At 51.3% G+C, this 17,465-nt stretch overlaps 2 protein-coding genes across 2 annotated transcripts in view; both read right to left on the minus strand.

Annotated features, from left to right (window-relative positions):
* The window catches only part of TRPV3 (transient receptor potential cation channel subfamily V member 3), a 32,747-nt gene extending 27,611 nt beyond the window's left edge, over window positions 1–5,136 (minus strand). The window contains exons 1-2 of the mRNA XM_006105143.3: window positions 5,007–5,136; window positions 2,118–2,238 (exon numbers count right to left, since the gene is read on the minus strand). Of these exons, the coding sequence (XP_006105205.1) occupies window positions 2,118–2,236 (119 nt within the window). The 5' untranslated portion in view covers window positions 2,237–2,238; window positions 5,007–5,136. The remainder of the gene's footprint in view (window positions 1–2,117; window positions 2,239–5,006) is intronic.
* Window positions 5,137–17,098: 11,962 nt separating this feature from the next.
* Window positions 17,099–17,465, minus strand: part of TRPV1 (transient receptor potential cation channel subfamily V member 1) — a 17,016-nt gene continuing 16,649 nt past the window's right edge. The window contains exon 12 of the mRNA XM_006105144.1: window positions 17,099–17,111. Coding sequence (XP_006105206.1) covers window positions 17,099–17,111 — 13 coding nt within the window. The remainder of the gene's footprint in view (window positions 17,112–17,465) is intronic.

Here is a 17,465-nt window from a genome sequence, read left to right on the forward strand (position 1 = left end):
AGTTCTGAGGGAGATGCCCACATTTTCAGGGTCTTGGGAGAAGCAGGCACACATAAAGGCTCTTAAAAGGCCTTCCAGAAGGAGAAGGGGCCACCACGTCCTGAGAAAAAGGTCACATCCCACACCCAGGCCCTTGGCTGATTAAGGCCATAGGCAGAGCGGAGCCTAGAGTTAAGTTCACGAACAGGCATGGGCTCAAAATTACAGCTTGACGGCTGGAAGAACCTGGGATTTTCCTGAAAACCTGTCCTCGATCCTCTGAGACTCAAACCTCCTCTGGGAACATGAGAGGAAGGGGGAGGGGAAGAGAGGCAGGAGGGTGGTGGTTGGGGGCTTGGCTCAAGGATCTCTCTGCTCTTACTCAGACAAGCCCACCGAGATCCAAGCCACCCCATGGTCCTACTGAGACCTGTCTGATCTCCATGTCTGATCTCCGAGTTTACTCTCCTGTTCTCCGGGATGAAGCTTCCATCTGGATGTCCCATGGGCACCTCTCAGCCAACATTTCACACCTGAACTTAGCTTATTCCTCCTGACCTTGCTCCTTCTCCTCTGACATGCCCATGTCAGAGATGGTCCCATCATCCCGCCAGGTCCCCCCATCAGAAGAAGGGGATGTCTTTTGTTCCTCATTCTCCCTCCCCTTCCATAGTTGATCTTGTGGACCCCATGATCATAATACCTCTCTGATCGGTCCCCTTTTCTCTACCCCTAACCACCCAGGCTCAGACCTCATCACCTGGACTTCCCAACAGTCTCTCCTCCAATCCATCATCCATGCAGATCACCCGGAGTATCCTTTCCAAAATGCAAATTTCGCCATGCTCTTCCTTTCACACCAAACCCTCTGTGGCTCCCCACTCAGTTTTGTCCACTCTCCTTAACCGACCACCAAGGCCCAGCCCCAACGGAACTCATCTCCTCAAACTCCCCCAACCATCCAGCACTTCAACCACATGGGTCTCCTCATTGGTCCCTGCCCCAGACCTGATACATAGAAGACCTCAGTGATTATTACTCAAACCAACATAAGGGAACGCACCAAGCTCACCTCTGGCCAAGAGTGGGCCTGGGTCAGGGACAGAGGAGGCAAGGCAAATGGGCCAGCCTAGACCAGTGGGCCCACCCCAGGGCCAGGGGAAGCACAGCTGGGGCGGAGGAGGGGCATTCAGGCTTAAGGGGCAACAAATAGGCCGAGGGGGTGGGGGGACAACAGTGGAGGCAGCTCAGGAGCCAGGTGTGACCCTGGAGAAGTACTTTCCCTGCTCCATGTTCCCAACTGGGAAGTGGTCAAAACATCCTAGCCCTGCCCCGTTCCCAAGGGCCCTGTGGAGTGTTGATGACAATGAAGCTCAAGGTTACAAAAATACTATCAATGCCAACATGTGCTGGACACTGACTGCGGGTCAGGCACCGGGCTGAGTACTTGGATGGCACGATCCCAATTAACCATCATCCTATGAGTTAGTGCCATTGCTGGTGTCCCCATTACACAGGTGGTGTTAGGGTGAGTGACCTGGCTGGGCACACAATGGATGTGCATGAAAATAGTACCCAGTGTGGGGTCCCGACCACCTGTAATGTCACCCACCTTTTGCTCCTTGTCTCCAGACGGCTCCAGCAATCCCTTACCTTCCCCAGTTGTCTTCCTATAGGTTCCTGCCCCAGTGCCCCTGACACCCCCCTGATGATTCCAGTCACACTGACCTCCCCGGCTCGGCCCCCTGAGTCTACGACAGTGATGGCGAACCTATGACACGCGTGTCAGAGGTGACACGCGAAATCATTTTTTGGTTGATTTTTCTTTGTTAAATGGCATTTAAATATATAAAATAAATATCAAAAGTATAAATCTTTGTTTTACTATGGTTGCAAATATCCAAAAATTTCTATATGTGACCCGGCACCAGAGTTAAGTTAGGGTTTTTCAAAATGCTGACACGCCGAGCTCAAAAGGTTCGCCATCACTGGCCTACGACATGGTTTCCCCGCCCACCCGGTTATACTTAGTTGGGCACCAGGTCACCGCAGATGAGGCTGAATCTCTCCAGTCCAGCCCCTGAGAGTGAGCACCAGGACTCCCGCACAGCACCCAGGCCCAAGCCTCCCCGTCCTACCTCTTCTTAGTGGGGGTGATCTCCGCTGGCCGCTTCTCCTGTAGGACGACTTGGTTCCCACTGGTGACGGTGGCTTTTCTGCCCATGAGGGGCACCATCTCCTTGGGGTGGGCATTCATGGCTAGAACACAGTCAGAGCACAGATGTTCAGGTTGGCTCAGGGGCATGGAGGAGCTTTGGGGGCTTCAGACCCCCTGGGGCCCCTGCTTATACCCCTAGGATGGGGAGCTCACTCTCTCCCTTCCCAGGCCACCAACCCCTCTCAGGGGCAGGGAGACTGTCCCTGAAGCTGCCCCTGCTCCCTGCCCCCTGCTCCCTGCTCCCTGCTCCCTGCTTCCTGCCCCCTGCTCCCTGCTCCCTGCTCCCTGTTCCCTGCTCTAGCACCCCTGCTCATGTCCAGCCCGGCCAATCTCCGGGTAGATTGCTGAGAATAAGCTCTGCTTTCTCTTATTTGTTTGTTTGTTTGTTTGTTTGTTTGTTTGTTCATCCTCACCCGTAGATGTTTTTCCATTGATTTTTTTAGACAGAGTGGAAGGGAGGGAGGGAGAGGAGAGAGAGAGAGAGTGAGTGAGAGAGAAACATCGATGTGAGAGACACATTGACTGGTTGCCTCCAGCTCGTGCTCCGACTGAGGATGGGGATCAAATCTGCAACTCAGGTACATTCCCTTGACAGGAAATCAAACCCGAGACCCTTTGGTCTGCAGGCCAATGCACTAACCACTGAGAACACCAGCCAGGCCAAATGCTGTTTTCTCGATGCTCATATCGGATTTTGTGTTCAGAGCTCTCCGTGACAGAACAGGACTTGTTACCCCCTTTACTCTAGACCAGCGGTTCTCAACCTGTGGGTCGCGACCCCTTTGGGGGTCGAACGACCCTTTCACAGGGGTCGCCTAAGACCATCGGAAAACACATATATAATTACATATTGTTTTTGTGATTAATCACTATGCTTTCATTATGTTCAATTTGTAACAATGAAATTGGGGGTCACCACAACATGAGGAACTGTATTAAAGGGTCACGGCATTAGGAAGGTTGAGAACCACTGCTCTAGACACTGTGCTCCTAATGACACAGCTTCAGCCCCTCTGGTTTCTGGATTTCTCAGCACCTGGTGGTCTCTGTAGCTAACACACTGACCAGCTCTCTCTTGCCCACACAAAGCACAGTGCGACCAGCCTTGTGTCTGTCTGTTCGCGTGGAGGGAGCAACTGAGGAGGCAGCCTCTCCGTCCAGACCTGCTTTATTGACAGTCAGTGTGGCTGGATTGCACGCTGGTGGGAGGAGGATGCTGGAAAGAGGGACCGAAGCATCTTCTAAGGAGACTGGAGGAAGGACAATGCCAAGACCAGGGGTCAAAAAGTTGAGCGAGTGGTAAGGAGCTGGTGTGGTTGTTCATGGGGAGCCCCGATAGCAAGAGGCTTGGGAGCAGGATGGGTCGAGTTGTGAGGACCTGGACGCCAGTCAGGTGCTGTGGCAGAGCCCCAGGGCAGCGGGGGACATGGGAAGGCCCGGGTTACATAGGAGACAGCCACCTTGGAGAGAGCAGGCTGTGTGTGGGACGGGGAGACCAGAGACGGGGGCCAGGGGAGGCTGCTGTGGGGGCCATCAGGATGGGAAGGGTGGGCTGGCCATGGGAAAGGGTTGTGTGGACAGGAGGTGACTCTGTAGTTAACGGGGGCCATTCTCAGCTCGAGCAGCACTGAGGGAACTCCCTCGGAGTCAGGGAGGTGGGGGTGAGGGACAGATTTCTGTAAGAGCCCCGTTGGGCGGAGTGGAAGTGGGGCCACTGGTGATCCTGCCCCAAAGAAGAGAGCTTCCTGGAGCAGGCTGTCATCAGACTGGAGTGCGGTTTACAAATGTCACAGCCCCTACACACACACACACACACACACACACACACACACACACACACTAAAGGTGAGCAACCTGGGGAGAGGAGGAGTGGTTCACCAATGCCTTTGGCCCAGAGTATGGGCACCTCAGGGCAGGGAGCTCAGAGGAAGCGCCTCAAGGCCAACCAGGTGCAGCAGCCCATTGAGAGACCATTGTAAGCGGCCAGATGCACGGAAGTGAAGACCAAGAGTAAAGAAGAGGGATGAAAGGCCTGTTTCTCACTCCTCCTTGAGCCTGTTTTCTACTCTGAGAAATGGGCTGAATGGTCCCCAAGGGCCCTGTATCTCTATACATGCAGCCGCCTGCTCCATCCTCTCTGCCCTGGGCCTGCCCATGGGTGTGGGCAGCACTGGGCAGCCAGGCAAAGTGGTTCAGGAAAACTCGGACTGGGACATCGGCAGCTGTAATTAGCTCCCTGAGTCACCCAGGAGGCCCTGCGTTCTCACCAGCCAGACTCTCTCGATGCCGCAGCATCCCTCTCTCTGGATCAGGCTTCCACCTGGGAGGTAGGAGGTTGTGCCTCCCCAGCCCGGGCACTGTCCACAGGCACAGGGAGCCCCACGCCTCTGGCCCGGCACCTGTGGAATGAATGCCTGGGCCCTGTCCCTCTCAGCTCAGAGCCGCCTCCCCCATCCTGAAGTCCCATCACTCCTGCCCACAGAGCCACATCCCTGGGCCTGCTAGAAAGACAGGCGCCTCATCTTGGCCCTGGGAGCTGTGAGCTTCTCCCTCCCCAGATCCCCGGCCCTCGGGGAAAGGCTCCTGGCTCCATCAGACCCTGTGCTCTGGCACACGCTCCAGGGCCAAGAGCTCAGCCCAAATCTGGCTTTGTTTCCCCTGCTAGAGGCTCACACTCCCACCAACACTCGCCTGAGGCCTAGCAACAAAGGGTAGACATGGCCCAGAGGACGCCATAGGTCCCCTCGCTGGGCTCCCCCTGGACTCCCCGGGGCTTTGAAGGGCACTGGCTGCCTGTGTGGCCACTCACCTGGTGAGGTCGGGTGGCGGCGGCTGCCCTTGCTCTGAGATCACCGCATGCCCGGGGCCCAAGGCCCCCCGGTGGGGCACTGGCTGAGGCGGCGGGAGGCTCTCATCACAGGTAGAGAGATGGCTGGAATGAGGCTTCAGAGGCAGAACTGGCTGGGCCACCTGCCCTCTGCGCCAGGCAGGCCACACCCCCCAGCCACAGCTGCAGTGCCCGCCCGCCCACGTGCCATGCCTGACTCACCTCCACGCCCACACGGCAGCCTCACCCTGACCCAGGAGAAGGTGAGGAGGCAGCAGGTGTCAAGGCCAAAGTTCTGGTCCCGACTCTTCCCATCAGGAGCCTCCGTTTCCCCATCTGAGAAATAGGAGCCATACGGGCTCCTTCCCAAGGATGCTGTGAGGAGTCAGACTCCGCCGGTGGGAGGGCCTAATGCACAGTCAAGTGCTCTGTCCTGGCCCCTCCAGGCAAGGCCACAGCTGAGGGCTGGCCTGAGTGACCTCAAGGCGGCCAGCCCCAAGACTTGGTATCAGTCCTTCAAAGTCTGGAACCAGGTCCCCTGAGAGACAGAAGTCCCCATTCAGTGCTCCCACCAGAAGTTATGCACCACAGACCTTGGTGTCAGACAACCTCACCCATTTCTTACTGTGTGACCCGACAAGTCACTCTCCCCAGCCTGTTTCCTCGCCTGTGAAATGTGCATAATAAACCACCTACCCAAGTCACTGAGTTCCTGTGGGGATTAAATGGGAGACCACAAAAAACAAGGCCCAGAGAGAACAGAAAGAACTCCATAAATGGTGACAGCTATTAGCCATGATTGGTTTTGTCATGCTGATCCATTCTCCCAGCAACTGCCCTGGACACGGGCCTCCAAGGCCAGAGCATCCGGGAAGACTCCTGCCCTCCCTGCGCTCTGGCTGCAGCTATGACGGGGGCGGAGCAAGGCTGGCTGGCCCTGCCTGTCTCCACGTCTCTCGGGAGTCACACACCTGTTCCCACAGGCGAGATGGAACTGGGATGGAGCAGGAAGTCTCTGGTGACAGGGATAGCACTGGTGACTGATGCAGCGGGGACTTCCCCTTGATCCCTCATCACCACCACGCTCCAGCCTGGGGAGGGGCAGGAGGCGGGGTCAAGCTTCTGACATGGGACAGCAGGCCCTGTGCCCAGGAAGGAGCAGGAAGCCTGGCTTGGGGCCAGCAGGCCTCCGGTGTGCGTGATGTAGGGGCTGCTTTCGTTGTTTAAGTCAAAGGGGGTCTCGGATTCCCATGCGCACAATTCAAAACCTCATCGCCGCCTGGAATTCCACATGAAAGCCCCGTCTTGGACCAAGCCTAGTCCTCCCTCTATTACTCAGTTAATTGCCCCTCCTGACTGAGTCCCTCACCCCTCCTGGCGGCTTCTGTCTGCCTGAGAACCCTGGGGGCAAGGCCGTCACCAAATGTCGGTGTTTATGCTTTGCCTGGTGTCAGCACTTTTCCCAAAGGCCAGGCTGGAACTGGTTAAAAAGGCCCCATCACCCACCCAAAAGGCATGCAGTGTGCTCAGCCAGGAGTGAAGCGAACGCGCTCTGCTGGGGGCGCAGGCAGGGGCCACGTCCCAGCCAGAGACAGAGCCATGCCCCCACGCCCACCTCAAGCATATGGAGCCAGCAGCTCCAGCCCTTGGGCTGTCTACACTCAACCCCGTGTAATCCCACACACGGCGACAGCCCAGGGGGACAGGCAAGGCAGGGAAGCCAGGGGCCAGGGTGGGACTCAGAATGGAGAAGGTGGTCTCCCTCCAGGAATGTGGAGCCCTCACCCCACCCGGCAGGTTGTAAGGACAAGAGGACTCAGGCACCGAGGAGGGATGAAGTCGCTCTGATGGGGCGGTGGGAGGTGGGTCAGGAGAGAGGGGGCGTTGGGGTTGGGTGTGGAAGGAGGGAGGACAGTCTCCACAGGGAGAGCCACAGGAGCAGGGACTCGGAGGCCAGAGACCACAGACCTTTGAGGAGTGGTTGACGAGCTTGGGCGACATTTGAACTCGGTGGGGTGTCAGAGATGCTCTGCCCAGTCCGGCGGCAGCCCACGGAGTGACCCCAGACCACCAGGTCAGCCCTGGCCCCTGTCACAAAGGGCTGTGCTGGCCTCGCCTTACAGGGCACGGCACACAAGACCCTGCTGGGGATGCTATCACCAACATGGCCTGGCAGGGAACTGACCAGCCGGGCTGAGCCAGCACCTCATACCAAAGGCAGTGCCTCTGCCCATCCAGACGCCAGCTGCTGCCTGCCCAGTGGGACTCCTGACCTGTGTTAGGGGGAATGTGGAGCTGAGGTCCTGCCTCTTTCTACCGGGCCTGGACCCCCCGCAGAAGCGAGTTTTGCCCGCTCTGCCTTCACTGTGCCATGTGGGTGCCCTCGAATGCTCATTCACAGCAGCCCAGCACCTGGGAACCAGGGAGCCTTGTGGGGGGCGGGGGAGGAGCAACAAGCTGCCCCCACGATCCAGCTCCTCATTTCTTGGTGCAGCTGTGAGCCACGCTGTGCCTACCCTTCATCCGTGACCTGCACTCCCTCTCTGAGATACAGTCCCAGGAGGGACCTTTCAAACTGGCTGTGCCCGTGGAGCGAAACATCAGGGAACATGGGGCCAGAGGCCGGGGTGGGAGGCAGGCTGCGAGAGGAAAAGGGCCGCCTCTGCATATTCCTGACCCGGTCCCACTCCCCCCGAACCCGGAGACCTGGGTTTCAGGCGGCCCTAGACATCTGCCAGCACACCCCGTGCCCGCCTCCTCCTCTCCGGGCTGAGATCAGAGCGGAAGCCTCAGTGGGCGGGTGTCAGTCAGCTCCACGTCTGTCTGCTGTGGAATTTAAATGCCCACAGACAGATGCCCCGCCCCCTCTCCGCACCTCCTGTCTTGCAGACATCGGGCCCCAGGCGGGTCCACAAGATCCCCCCAAAGAGGGAGAAATGAGAGAAGAGGTTTCTGTGGGTGGGTGCACCCAGGAGGGCTGACCCCTTGACCCTCTCTAGGAAACACCCCACTTGGTGCTGTGAGGAAGGGACCAGGCAGAGCTCCATCGACAGCCTTGGGCCCACTCCCCGGTGGTCAGCAGAGGGTCCGTCTGCATCCTGGCAGCCCCAGCTGTCCTTGGGCTGAGCAGGGCAGCCTCCCTATCGCTGATTCTGGGTTGTGGCTCATCCTGCCTCCACGTGATGGAGGGGGGCACGTGGGGACAGAGAGATAAAGAGACAGCGACAGGAACAAACAAAACAGAAATAGACCATAGATACAGAGAACAGCCTGCTGGTTGCCAGAGAAGAGGGAGGTTGGAAGACGGGGTGGAAAAGGTGAAGGGGTTGAGAAGTACAGGTTGGTGGTTACAGAATAGTCATGAGGATGTGAAGTACAGCTTTTTGAAAAACCCTAACTTAACTCTGGTGCCATGTCACATATAGAAACTTTTTGATATTTGCAACCATAGTAAAACAAAGATTTATATTTTTGATATTTACTTTATATATTTAAATGCCATTTAACAAAGAAAAATCAACCAAAAAAATGAGTTCGCCTGTCACCTCTGACACGTGTGTCATAGGTTCGCCATCACTGGCTTAGGGAATAGAGTCAATGATGCTGTGATTACTATGTATGGGGCCAGGTGGGTCCTGGAAATATGGGGGGGACACTTAAGTATATGGTTGTCTAACCATTATGCTATACACCTGAAACTAACAGAAAATAATATTGAATGTAAAGTGTAATTGAAAAAAATTTAATTATAAAAGAGACAGCAACAGATTTAAAAAAAAAAACACAAAATGGCTAGTTGCAGGTGTGTCCTCCGCAAACCGCCCAGCTTCACAGCAAAAGGTTGTGAGCCTTCATTTTACAAAAGAATACCCACAAGGCAGTTCAAAAGTTATCCAATTTGCAAAAATGTATGGATAGTTCACATCTACACGACACTTTCCGAGGAAGACCTACAGGTGAAGCAGGGGGTCCCAGGCCCACGACAGGAAGTGAGAAGCCCTCACGTGGCTGGCGCGCCCCCTCTCCTGCCCTGCCAGGCAGCCCAGCTCCGCAGTTCGGTTCCGGGCTTTGGAGTCAGACTGCCCGGGCGCAGACCCAGGCACTGCTGTTTCCTGGGCGTGTAATTTTACTAACTGTCCCAGCCTCGTTGTTCTCATCTATAAAATGGAGCTAATGATAGCTTTTCATAGGCTGTTAGGAAGCTTGAAGGCTAATGCACTTCGTATAAACACTCAATACGTGCTGGCCACCAGTATCCCTCCTCTACGTCCATTTGCCACGGTCTGGCCACGGCTCACCTCACACCTTGTCAGCGGCCCTCATGCACCTCTGTCGGGCCTCGTGTGTGGAGACAGATATGACGCTGGAGAACGTGGTAAAGGAATCCCATGTTTCCTCCAGGTACCTCTCTCACAGGAGCGGAAGCCCCCGCCTCAGCGGATGCCAGCCCTGTTTTCATGAACTGACGTCCAACAATTCCATGCCTGGGCCGCTCATCCCACGCCCCACAGACGTCACTACCACCCCGCCGACAGGGGCAGCTTCTCTGGACCACTGTTTGCTGAGTTCTCTTTCGTAAAAGCAGGAGTCAGCAAACTTCCAGGCAAGGGACCAGAAGGTAAATATTTCAGGTTTTGCAGCCTATTTGGTCTCTGTTGCAACTGCTCCGTCCTGCATTAAAAGCCGCCACCGACAGTACAGAAGTGAATGGCCATGCTGCGTCCCAATAAAAGTTTATTTACAAAAACAGCTGGCAGGCTGGATTGGCCCACGGCCCATGGTTTGCTGCGCATGGTAGTTGTATGCATGAAGGCGTGCCCTCACCCATTGGTAATAATGAGGTAAACACATGCACACAGAGAACACACACGTACACATGCGCATGCACGCACATACACACACAAACTGCACAGAGCCGATGACTGGCATGAAGTGCACACTTGATATATGTTTATTGATTTGATGGGTGACGGGAGGGGTGGAGGCGGAAGGACGTACCACTGCAGGAGGCAGGATTAAGATCACTACAAAAGGAAGATCATTAAAAAATTCTTGCCACACGGCGTTAGGCCGTGGTTCTTCACTTTCATTTGAACAGCAATGGAGCTAATAGGTTTGGAACTGGGATGTGTCAATGCAAGATGAAGTCACTCTGAAAGAAACCTGATTCTGGCAGAGCTGGGAATGGGACCGGCCTTCCCCACCTTCTCTGAGGAAGAGAAATGACAATATCCCAGACCACGCAGGACGGGGGGAGATAGAAAGCACAATGCAGAGTCGGCATCTTACACCAAGGGAAGCATTTTGCTCTAAAAGGTGTTTTTCTGGGCTTCATTGGCCTTTACTCGCAGTAACACAAGATCAGAGAAAACAGGGCGCCACATATGTCCAAGAGGTTCGTCACGCGTGATATTTAACAAAGTCAGTAAAACCTTGAAAGCAAGATCCTTTCCTGTTAGGAGATCCACTTGGGGACGGGGAGGGTTGGGTGGGTATCTCTTCCCACGCACCCAGCAGCGCTTCCCACAGCTCATCCAGCGCAGCCGAGGAAGGAGCCTGGGCAGGCGCAGAGGGGCCAGGCTGCCGAGAGGGCACAGGTGTCCCCCACACACACCCCAGCGACCATGTGCCATCCTAAGGCCCAGTGTTGAGAGCCCTCCTTGGGGGTCCCTCACTTTTCCCCGAAAACAGCAGGATCCTTGAAGACCTCCGCATCTTCTGGCTTGAGGGACCCTGCAAAGTGCCTCAGATGGACCTCCTCGTGCTGAGCAGGCTGCCTTTCTCGAGTGCTTGCATCTCTTAAAAGGGGGACCAGGGCAAAGTTCTTCCAGTGTCTCCCTGAAACTAAAGGGTAAAACATCATTATTGCCTTGGATGCAGCAAAACAATAACAAACCAATGATTACCAATCTCCAGGTAAAAGGGGCCCAGGCGTGCCGGTGCCTCCTGAGGCCCCCGGATCGGAGCCAGTTCCTCTTGCCTCAGCTGCTCAAGGGGCCTCATCCTCTCTGGCGGCTCCTAAAACTCGCTCCCTCCGCCCCACCCTGACTTGCTTCATGAGCGTCCACTCTCCTTCCTGCCCATGTGGGAGAGAAAGCAGATCTCCACAGAGCAATGCTGGGGCCTGCCCCACGACCTGCTCCACACCCGGTCAGGTATAGGGTGATAAACACCAGCCGAAGAATCAAGGTTTGGTCGAGGCTCCACCTGGCCATGGCAGACTGGGAACAATGCCAAGGGAACCATCGTGACACTGGGCCTTGCACGGGGATCTCACATGTGGCCTGTAATTCCAGGAAGCTCCGGAAGAGGACTCACCCTCATAGCCATCTCCAGCTCCGCCACCTCCGAGAAATGACAGGCAGGAGAGAAAGCTGTGTGTGCACTCCTTCCACCCGCCAGAGCCCTGGTCAGCCAAGCCCTCGGGTGGCCACACCTCCCACCCCCAGACCACGATTCAAGTCCTTCTGCTAGAGTCCAACACTGGCCACATCTCAAAGGCATCAGGGATGCCGGAGGCTGGGCCTTTTGTGACTACTCCAGCTTAATACCTCAGGTCCCACTGGCTGCCACTGGCCTGTCTCTGAACCCCAGTTTGACACTAAGCACCAATCGCTGAGAGACAATCCCTTGGGGAACCCAGGGATAGAAGCAAGAGAGCATTATTGGGAGATAGGCCAGAGCTCACTGAGACACCACCTTCTGGCTGACTAGGTGGTGGGGAGACCCTGCCTCAGGGACTGCTTGGCCCAGCTCCAGCTCCAGGGCCCTCAAAGGAGGTATAGGTTTTCCAGTGCCCACTTCCCACAGTCCTGATGCCAAGACCCCCTCATGTGCTCGCCCTAGCTCAGTTACTAGCTCAGTTCCCTGCCTCTGTAACAAATAGACCAATTAACAATTAAAGACAAGCCTGGCTGGCGTAGCTCAATGGTTGAGAATCGACCTATGAACCGGGAGGTCATGGTTCAATCCACAGTCAGGGCATATGCTTGGGTTATGGGGTCAATCCCCAGTGTGGGACATGCAGGAGGCAGCCAATCAATGATTCCCTCTCATCATTGATGTTTCTCTCTCTCCTTCTCCCTTCCTCTCTGAAATCAATAAACTATACTTTTTAAAAAATTGAAGACAAGATCATCAAGTATTATGAAATGGCACAGGGAGTGCTTCCAATGAGACTCATGGGGAAATTACAGGACTGCAGGAGGCCCTTGGGAAAACTGATGAAGCCCTTGAGTAGTTTTCCAAAAGTAAGTCTCTTGATAATACGATTTCCACTTCCAGTTCTGATTGTGTCTAGTTCTGAGCCAGCCATCCTGTTGTAAACAGCCATAAAACTGGACAAAATATATGCAGCAAATGCATGCCTTGTTTGCATGGACAGCAGAAGTGAAACACTGCAACACTGAGAGAAATGAAATTCACGCGGTGAGCCCCATGATTACCATGACATTTGCTTAGGGACAAGTTCTCTGACTGTGGTACAGTGAGTTGGAGTCCAAGCAGAGCAGTGCAGTGCCTCTGAGCTGAAGCAGCTAGAATCTGTGGGACCGGGTAAGGCAAAGAGGAAGAAGGGAACTTGGGTGTGGAGGGCCATAGTCCTTGGCTTCGAGCTGAGTTGTGATTGCACAGGGTGAGACTGCATTGGTCTAACAGAGAGTACCACTATGAGGTTGAAAGTGGGACAGGGACGCTAGAAGCTGAGCAGTACTAAGGGATAGCGGAGGTCCAGCCCAGCCAGAGTGGAGAGACCTCCTCAACACCCTTTCTCTACTCTGAGAATTGAGCTAAAATACCAGAAATACCCTACTTACTCTACAGACCTATAGAGCAGGGTCTACTCAAGACCCACCCAACAAAGCCAAAACCAAGCCCTTACAAGCTCCTCAGTAGAAAGTTTGGATGTCCAGTCCCACAAGATTTATGGAATTGGAAAAAACCTTGAGTGTCCTCATAGCTAACCCTACAAAAATTCAAGGTGATTCATGAGTAACTGAACTGCTAACTAGAACAAAAATCCCATCATAAGTCTCTACAACATATCATCTGCAGTACCCAGTATACAATTAAAGGTTACTAGATATAAAAAGAGACAGGGAGCCCTGGCCAGGTGGCTCAGTTGGTTGGAGCATCATCCTATACACCAAAAAGGTTGGGGGTTCAATTCCCCACCAGTGCACATACCTAGCTTGCAGATTCAATCCCCAGATGACACGTGTACAAGAGGCAACTGATCAATGTTTCTCTCTCACATTGAGGTTCCTCTCTCTCTCTCTCTCTCTCTTTCTCTCTCTCTCTCTCTCTCCCCCCCCCCCTCTTTCTCTAATGAAAACATATCCTCGGGTAAGGATTTAAAAAGAAAGATACAAGGAAATGTGACTCACAGTTAACAATCAATAGAAACCTACCTCAAAATGGCCAAGATGTTGAATTTAGCAGACAGACCATTTAAAGCAGATATTATAGGGTTGGCAAAAGTAGGTTTACAGTTGTTCATATGGAAAATAATACAATAATTAATAAAGAATAATACAAGAACAAACTGTGTTTCACATACTCACAACTAACTATAAACCCACTTTTGCCTCACCCTGTATAGATATGCTCAAAGAAGCAAAGAAAAATATGGTACTAATGAGGGAACAGTTAAGGAATCTCAGGAGAGAAATTGAAACTATAAAAAAGAACCAAATAGAAATTCTAAAACCAAATAGCACAATATTTGGAATGCAATATTCATTGAACAGGCTTAATAGCAGTTTGAAGGGTCAGTGAACGTGAAGACAGAACTGTTTATCAGATTTGAGAAACAGGGGGAAAAAAGAGAAAAAATGAACAAAGCCTCAAACACCTATGGGACTATATCAAATGGTCTAACATACATATAATTAGAATCCCAAAAGGAGAAGATGGAGAGGATAAAGCAACATATATATAGTTCCCCACTGTGATGAAACACTGATGTACAGATCCAAGAATCTCAGCAAACCCTGAGCAAGATAAGACAAAAAAATACCTAAAAACACACCTTATCAAACTTCTGAAAACCAAAAATTAAAAGAGTATTTTGAAAGTAGCCAGAGGAAAAATGACACATTACAGCAGGAGAATAACAATGCAAATAATGGGTGACTTTTCATCAGAAACAATGGCGGCCAGACTACAGAAGAGAAACATACTCAAAGTATTCTAATATTCAAAAGAAAAAAGAAACTGTTACTCCAGAACTCTATAACCAGTGAAAATATCTTTCAAACATAATGATGAAATTGACATTTTCAGCTAAATAAAAGCTGATATAAAACTAATCTATACAGTAAATCCTCACTTAACATGGTTGTCAATAGGTTCTGTGACTTTAAGTGAAACAACATATAATGAAAACAATTTTACCATAGGCTAATTGATATACATATATAAAAGTTAAGTTCCTATAATACTGGGTTTGGCAATAATTTCTTGGATATGACATCAAAATAACAGGCAACAAAATAAAAAGATAGATAAATTGTGCTTCGTCAAAATTTAAAACTTTCATACATCAAAGGATTCTATTGAGAGAGTAAAAAAGAAAACTCACAGAATAGGAGAAAATATTTGAAAACCATATAGCTGATAAAGGATTAATATCCTGAATAGGTTAAAAAATTCCTATAATTCAACAACAATAAAACACAATTTTTAAAATGAGCAAAGGGCTTGAGTAGGCATTTCTCCAAAGAATATCTATAAATGGCAAATAAGAACATGAAAAGATGTTCAAATCCATTAGTAATTAGAGAAATGCGAATCAAAAGTGCAGTGAAACACTACTTCACATCCATTGGGATGGCTATAACTAAAAAAAAAGACAAGAAATGTTGGTGAGGATGTGGAACCTTCATGCATTGCTGGTGGGAATATGAAAGACATAGCTGCTTTGGAAAATAGTTTGGCAGCTCCTCGAAAAGGTAAACATAGAGTTATCATATAATCCAGCAGTTCCACACTCCTACCCAAAAGAATTAAAAGCAACGATTCAAACAAGAACGTATACACCAAGTAAAATCTCAGACATCTCGTGTAGCAGTATTTTCACCGATACATCACCTTAGGGCAAGGGAAACAAAGGAAAAAAAATAAACAAATGGGACTACATCAAACTAAAAAGCTTCTGCACAACAAAAGAAACCATCAACAAACTGAAAGGGGAACCTACTATATGAGAGAACATATTCGAAAACGATACATCTGATAAAGGGTTAATTTCCAAAATATACAAAGAACTCATACAACTCAACACCAGAAAGACAAACAATCCAATTAAACAATGGGCAAAGGACTTGAAAGATATTTCTTCAAAGAGGACATACAGATGGCCTATAGACATATGAAAAAATGCTCAACATCACTAATCATCAGCGAGATGCAAATTAAAATTACAATGAGGTATCAGCTCACACCTGTCAGAATGGCTGCCATCAATAAATCAACAAATGACAAGTGCTGGCAAGGATTTAGAGAAAAGGGAACCCTAGTACATTGCTGGTGGGAATACAGACTAGGGCAGCCACTGTGGAAAACAGAATGAAGGTTCCTCAAAAAATTAAAAATGAAACTGCTGTTTGACCCAGGGATCGCACTTCTGGGACTATTAGTATATCCTAAGAATCTCAAAACATCAACCAGGAAGACTATATGCACCCCTCTGTTCATGGCAACATTATTTACAATAGCTGAGATCTGGAAACAGCCCAAGTGCCCATCAGTAGATGAGTGGATTAAAAAGCTGTGGTACAACCCAGCCGGCATGGCTCAGTGGCGCATAATCCACAGGACACAGACAATAGCATGGGGAAGGCCTGAGGTGGGGCAGGTTTGGGTGGAGGGGAGCAAAAAAGGAAAAAATGGGAGACATCTATAATACTGTCAATAATAATAATAAAATAAATAAATAAAAACTAAAAATGTATGCACCACTATTCATAGCATTATTCACAATAGCCAAAAAGGTTGAAACAATCCTAATGTCCACCAACAAATAAATGGACAAATAAAATATGGTATACCATATACATACAATGGAGTATTATTCAGTCAATTATATAAGGTACCTAGAATAGGCCAATTCACTGAGACAGAAGTAGAAAAGAGGTTACCAAGGATGAGAGAGGAGTGTACATGGGGAGTAATTGCTTAATGGGTACAGAGCTGCTATTTGGGATAATAAAAAAGTTCTGGAAATATATATAGTGGTGATGGTTGCACAACATTGTAGTGGTGATGGTTGCACAACATTGTAGATATCATTATTAGCACCTAATTGTACACTTTTTAAAATAGTAACAATGGCAAATTTTATTATATATATATATATCACAATTTTTTTTAAAAAGTAAAAACAAAGAATTAGTGAGGGGTTGTACTTATAACTCAAAATGTGCTCAATGTAAGGTAAGTTCGCTTCCTTTAAGTAAGTATATTCAATTAGACCTTTAATGTCTACTGTTAAATGTCTACCATTAACTGTCAAAGGACTTTTTTCTGGTAGTGATTTTCTCCCCTGCCTGCCTGGATGTGGCCACACAAGGTGAGTGTTTGTGTGGCCCTGTTGGTGCCCATAGGCCTCACAGAGATGAGTGCAGACCCTGGGGGTGAGTCACGGGCCAGAAAAGACAGGACAGCCCACAGCGAGGCCAGCCATCCAGGTGGCTGGAGTGGGCTGAGCTGCTCCCTCTGAGGCACTGAGGACAGGTGCCTGGGCCGGGTGCCTGAGCCGGGTGCCTGGGCATGGGGAGCAGTCGGCGGTGCAGGTGCACTGAGGGCACGAAAAAGTGCCTGTGCCTGAGTAGGAAGGGTGATTGGACACTTGGGGCGGATTTCCCAGCCCTTGGCCTGTGGGGTGAAGGAAAGCCCTCCAAAGGAGTGGGGGGCAGCCAAGGGCCCCACCTACCCCAGCATGCCCAGCACCCCCCCCACACACACTCACCTTCTGCCCGAGCGCAGGGGAGAAGCTCAGGGTGCGCTTTGATGCCTCGCAGTTTGCCCGGGTCTTTCATTGATGATGCCCACGTTGGTGTTCCAGGTGGTCCAGTTCACCTCATCCACCTGCAGGGCGAGGAGATGGGAGAGCAGGGAGCTGGCGCCTGAGGGCATTGGCCAGCTTTCCAGGTCGAGGGCTTGGGCCCACAGGCCAAACCCAAGAAGCCCAGCAATCAGGATGGGAAGACATAGCTGGTGGGGGAGGGAGGGGAGACAGACCTGCCTTTTGGGCACCACCCTGGAGATATGTTCTCAGACCACACCATGGGCTCCAGGGACTTTAAATATTAGATTCTTGGTTCGGTCTCTAATTACCAGGTGACCCCTACTGGACACCTCATTTTCCAGGATTTAACGCCTGGGTCTCACCAGCTGAGATCTAAGGTGGGCCCACTATGTCCACAGCTGAGCACCAGGGGT

This window comes from Myotis lucifugus, unplaced genomic scaffold (assembly GCF_000147115.1).
Source record: "Myotis lucifugus unplaced genomic scaffold, Myoluc2.0 scaffold_639, whole genome shotgun sequence".
NCBI lineage: Eukaryota > Metazoa > Chordata > Mammalia > Chiroptera > Vespertilionidae > Myotis > Myotis lucifugus.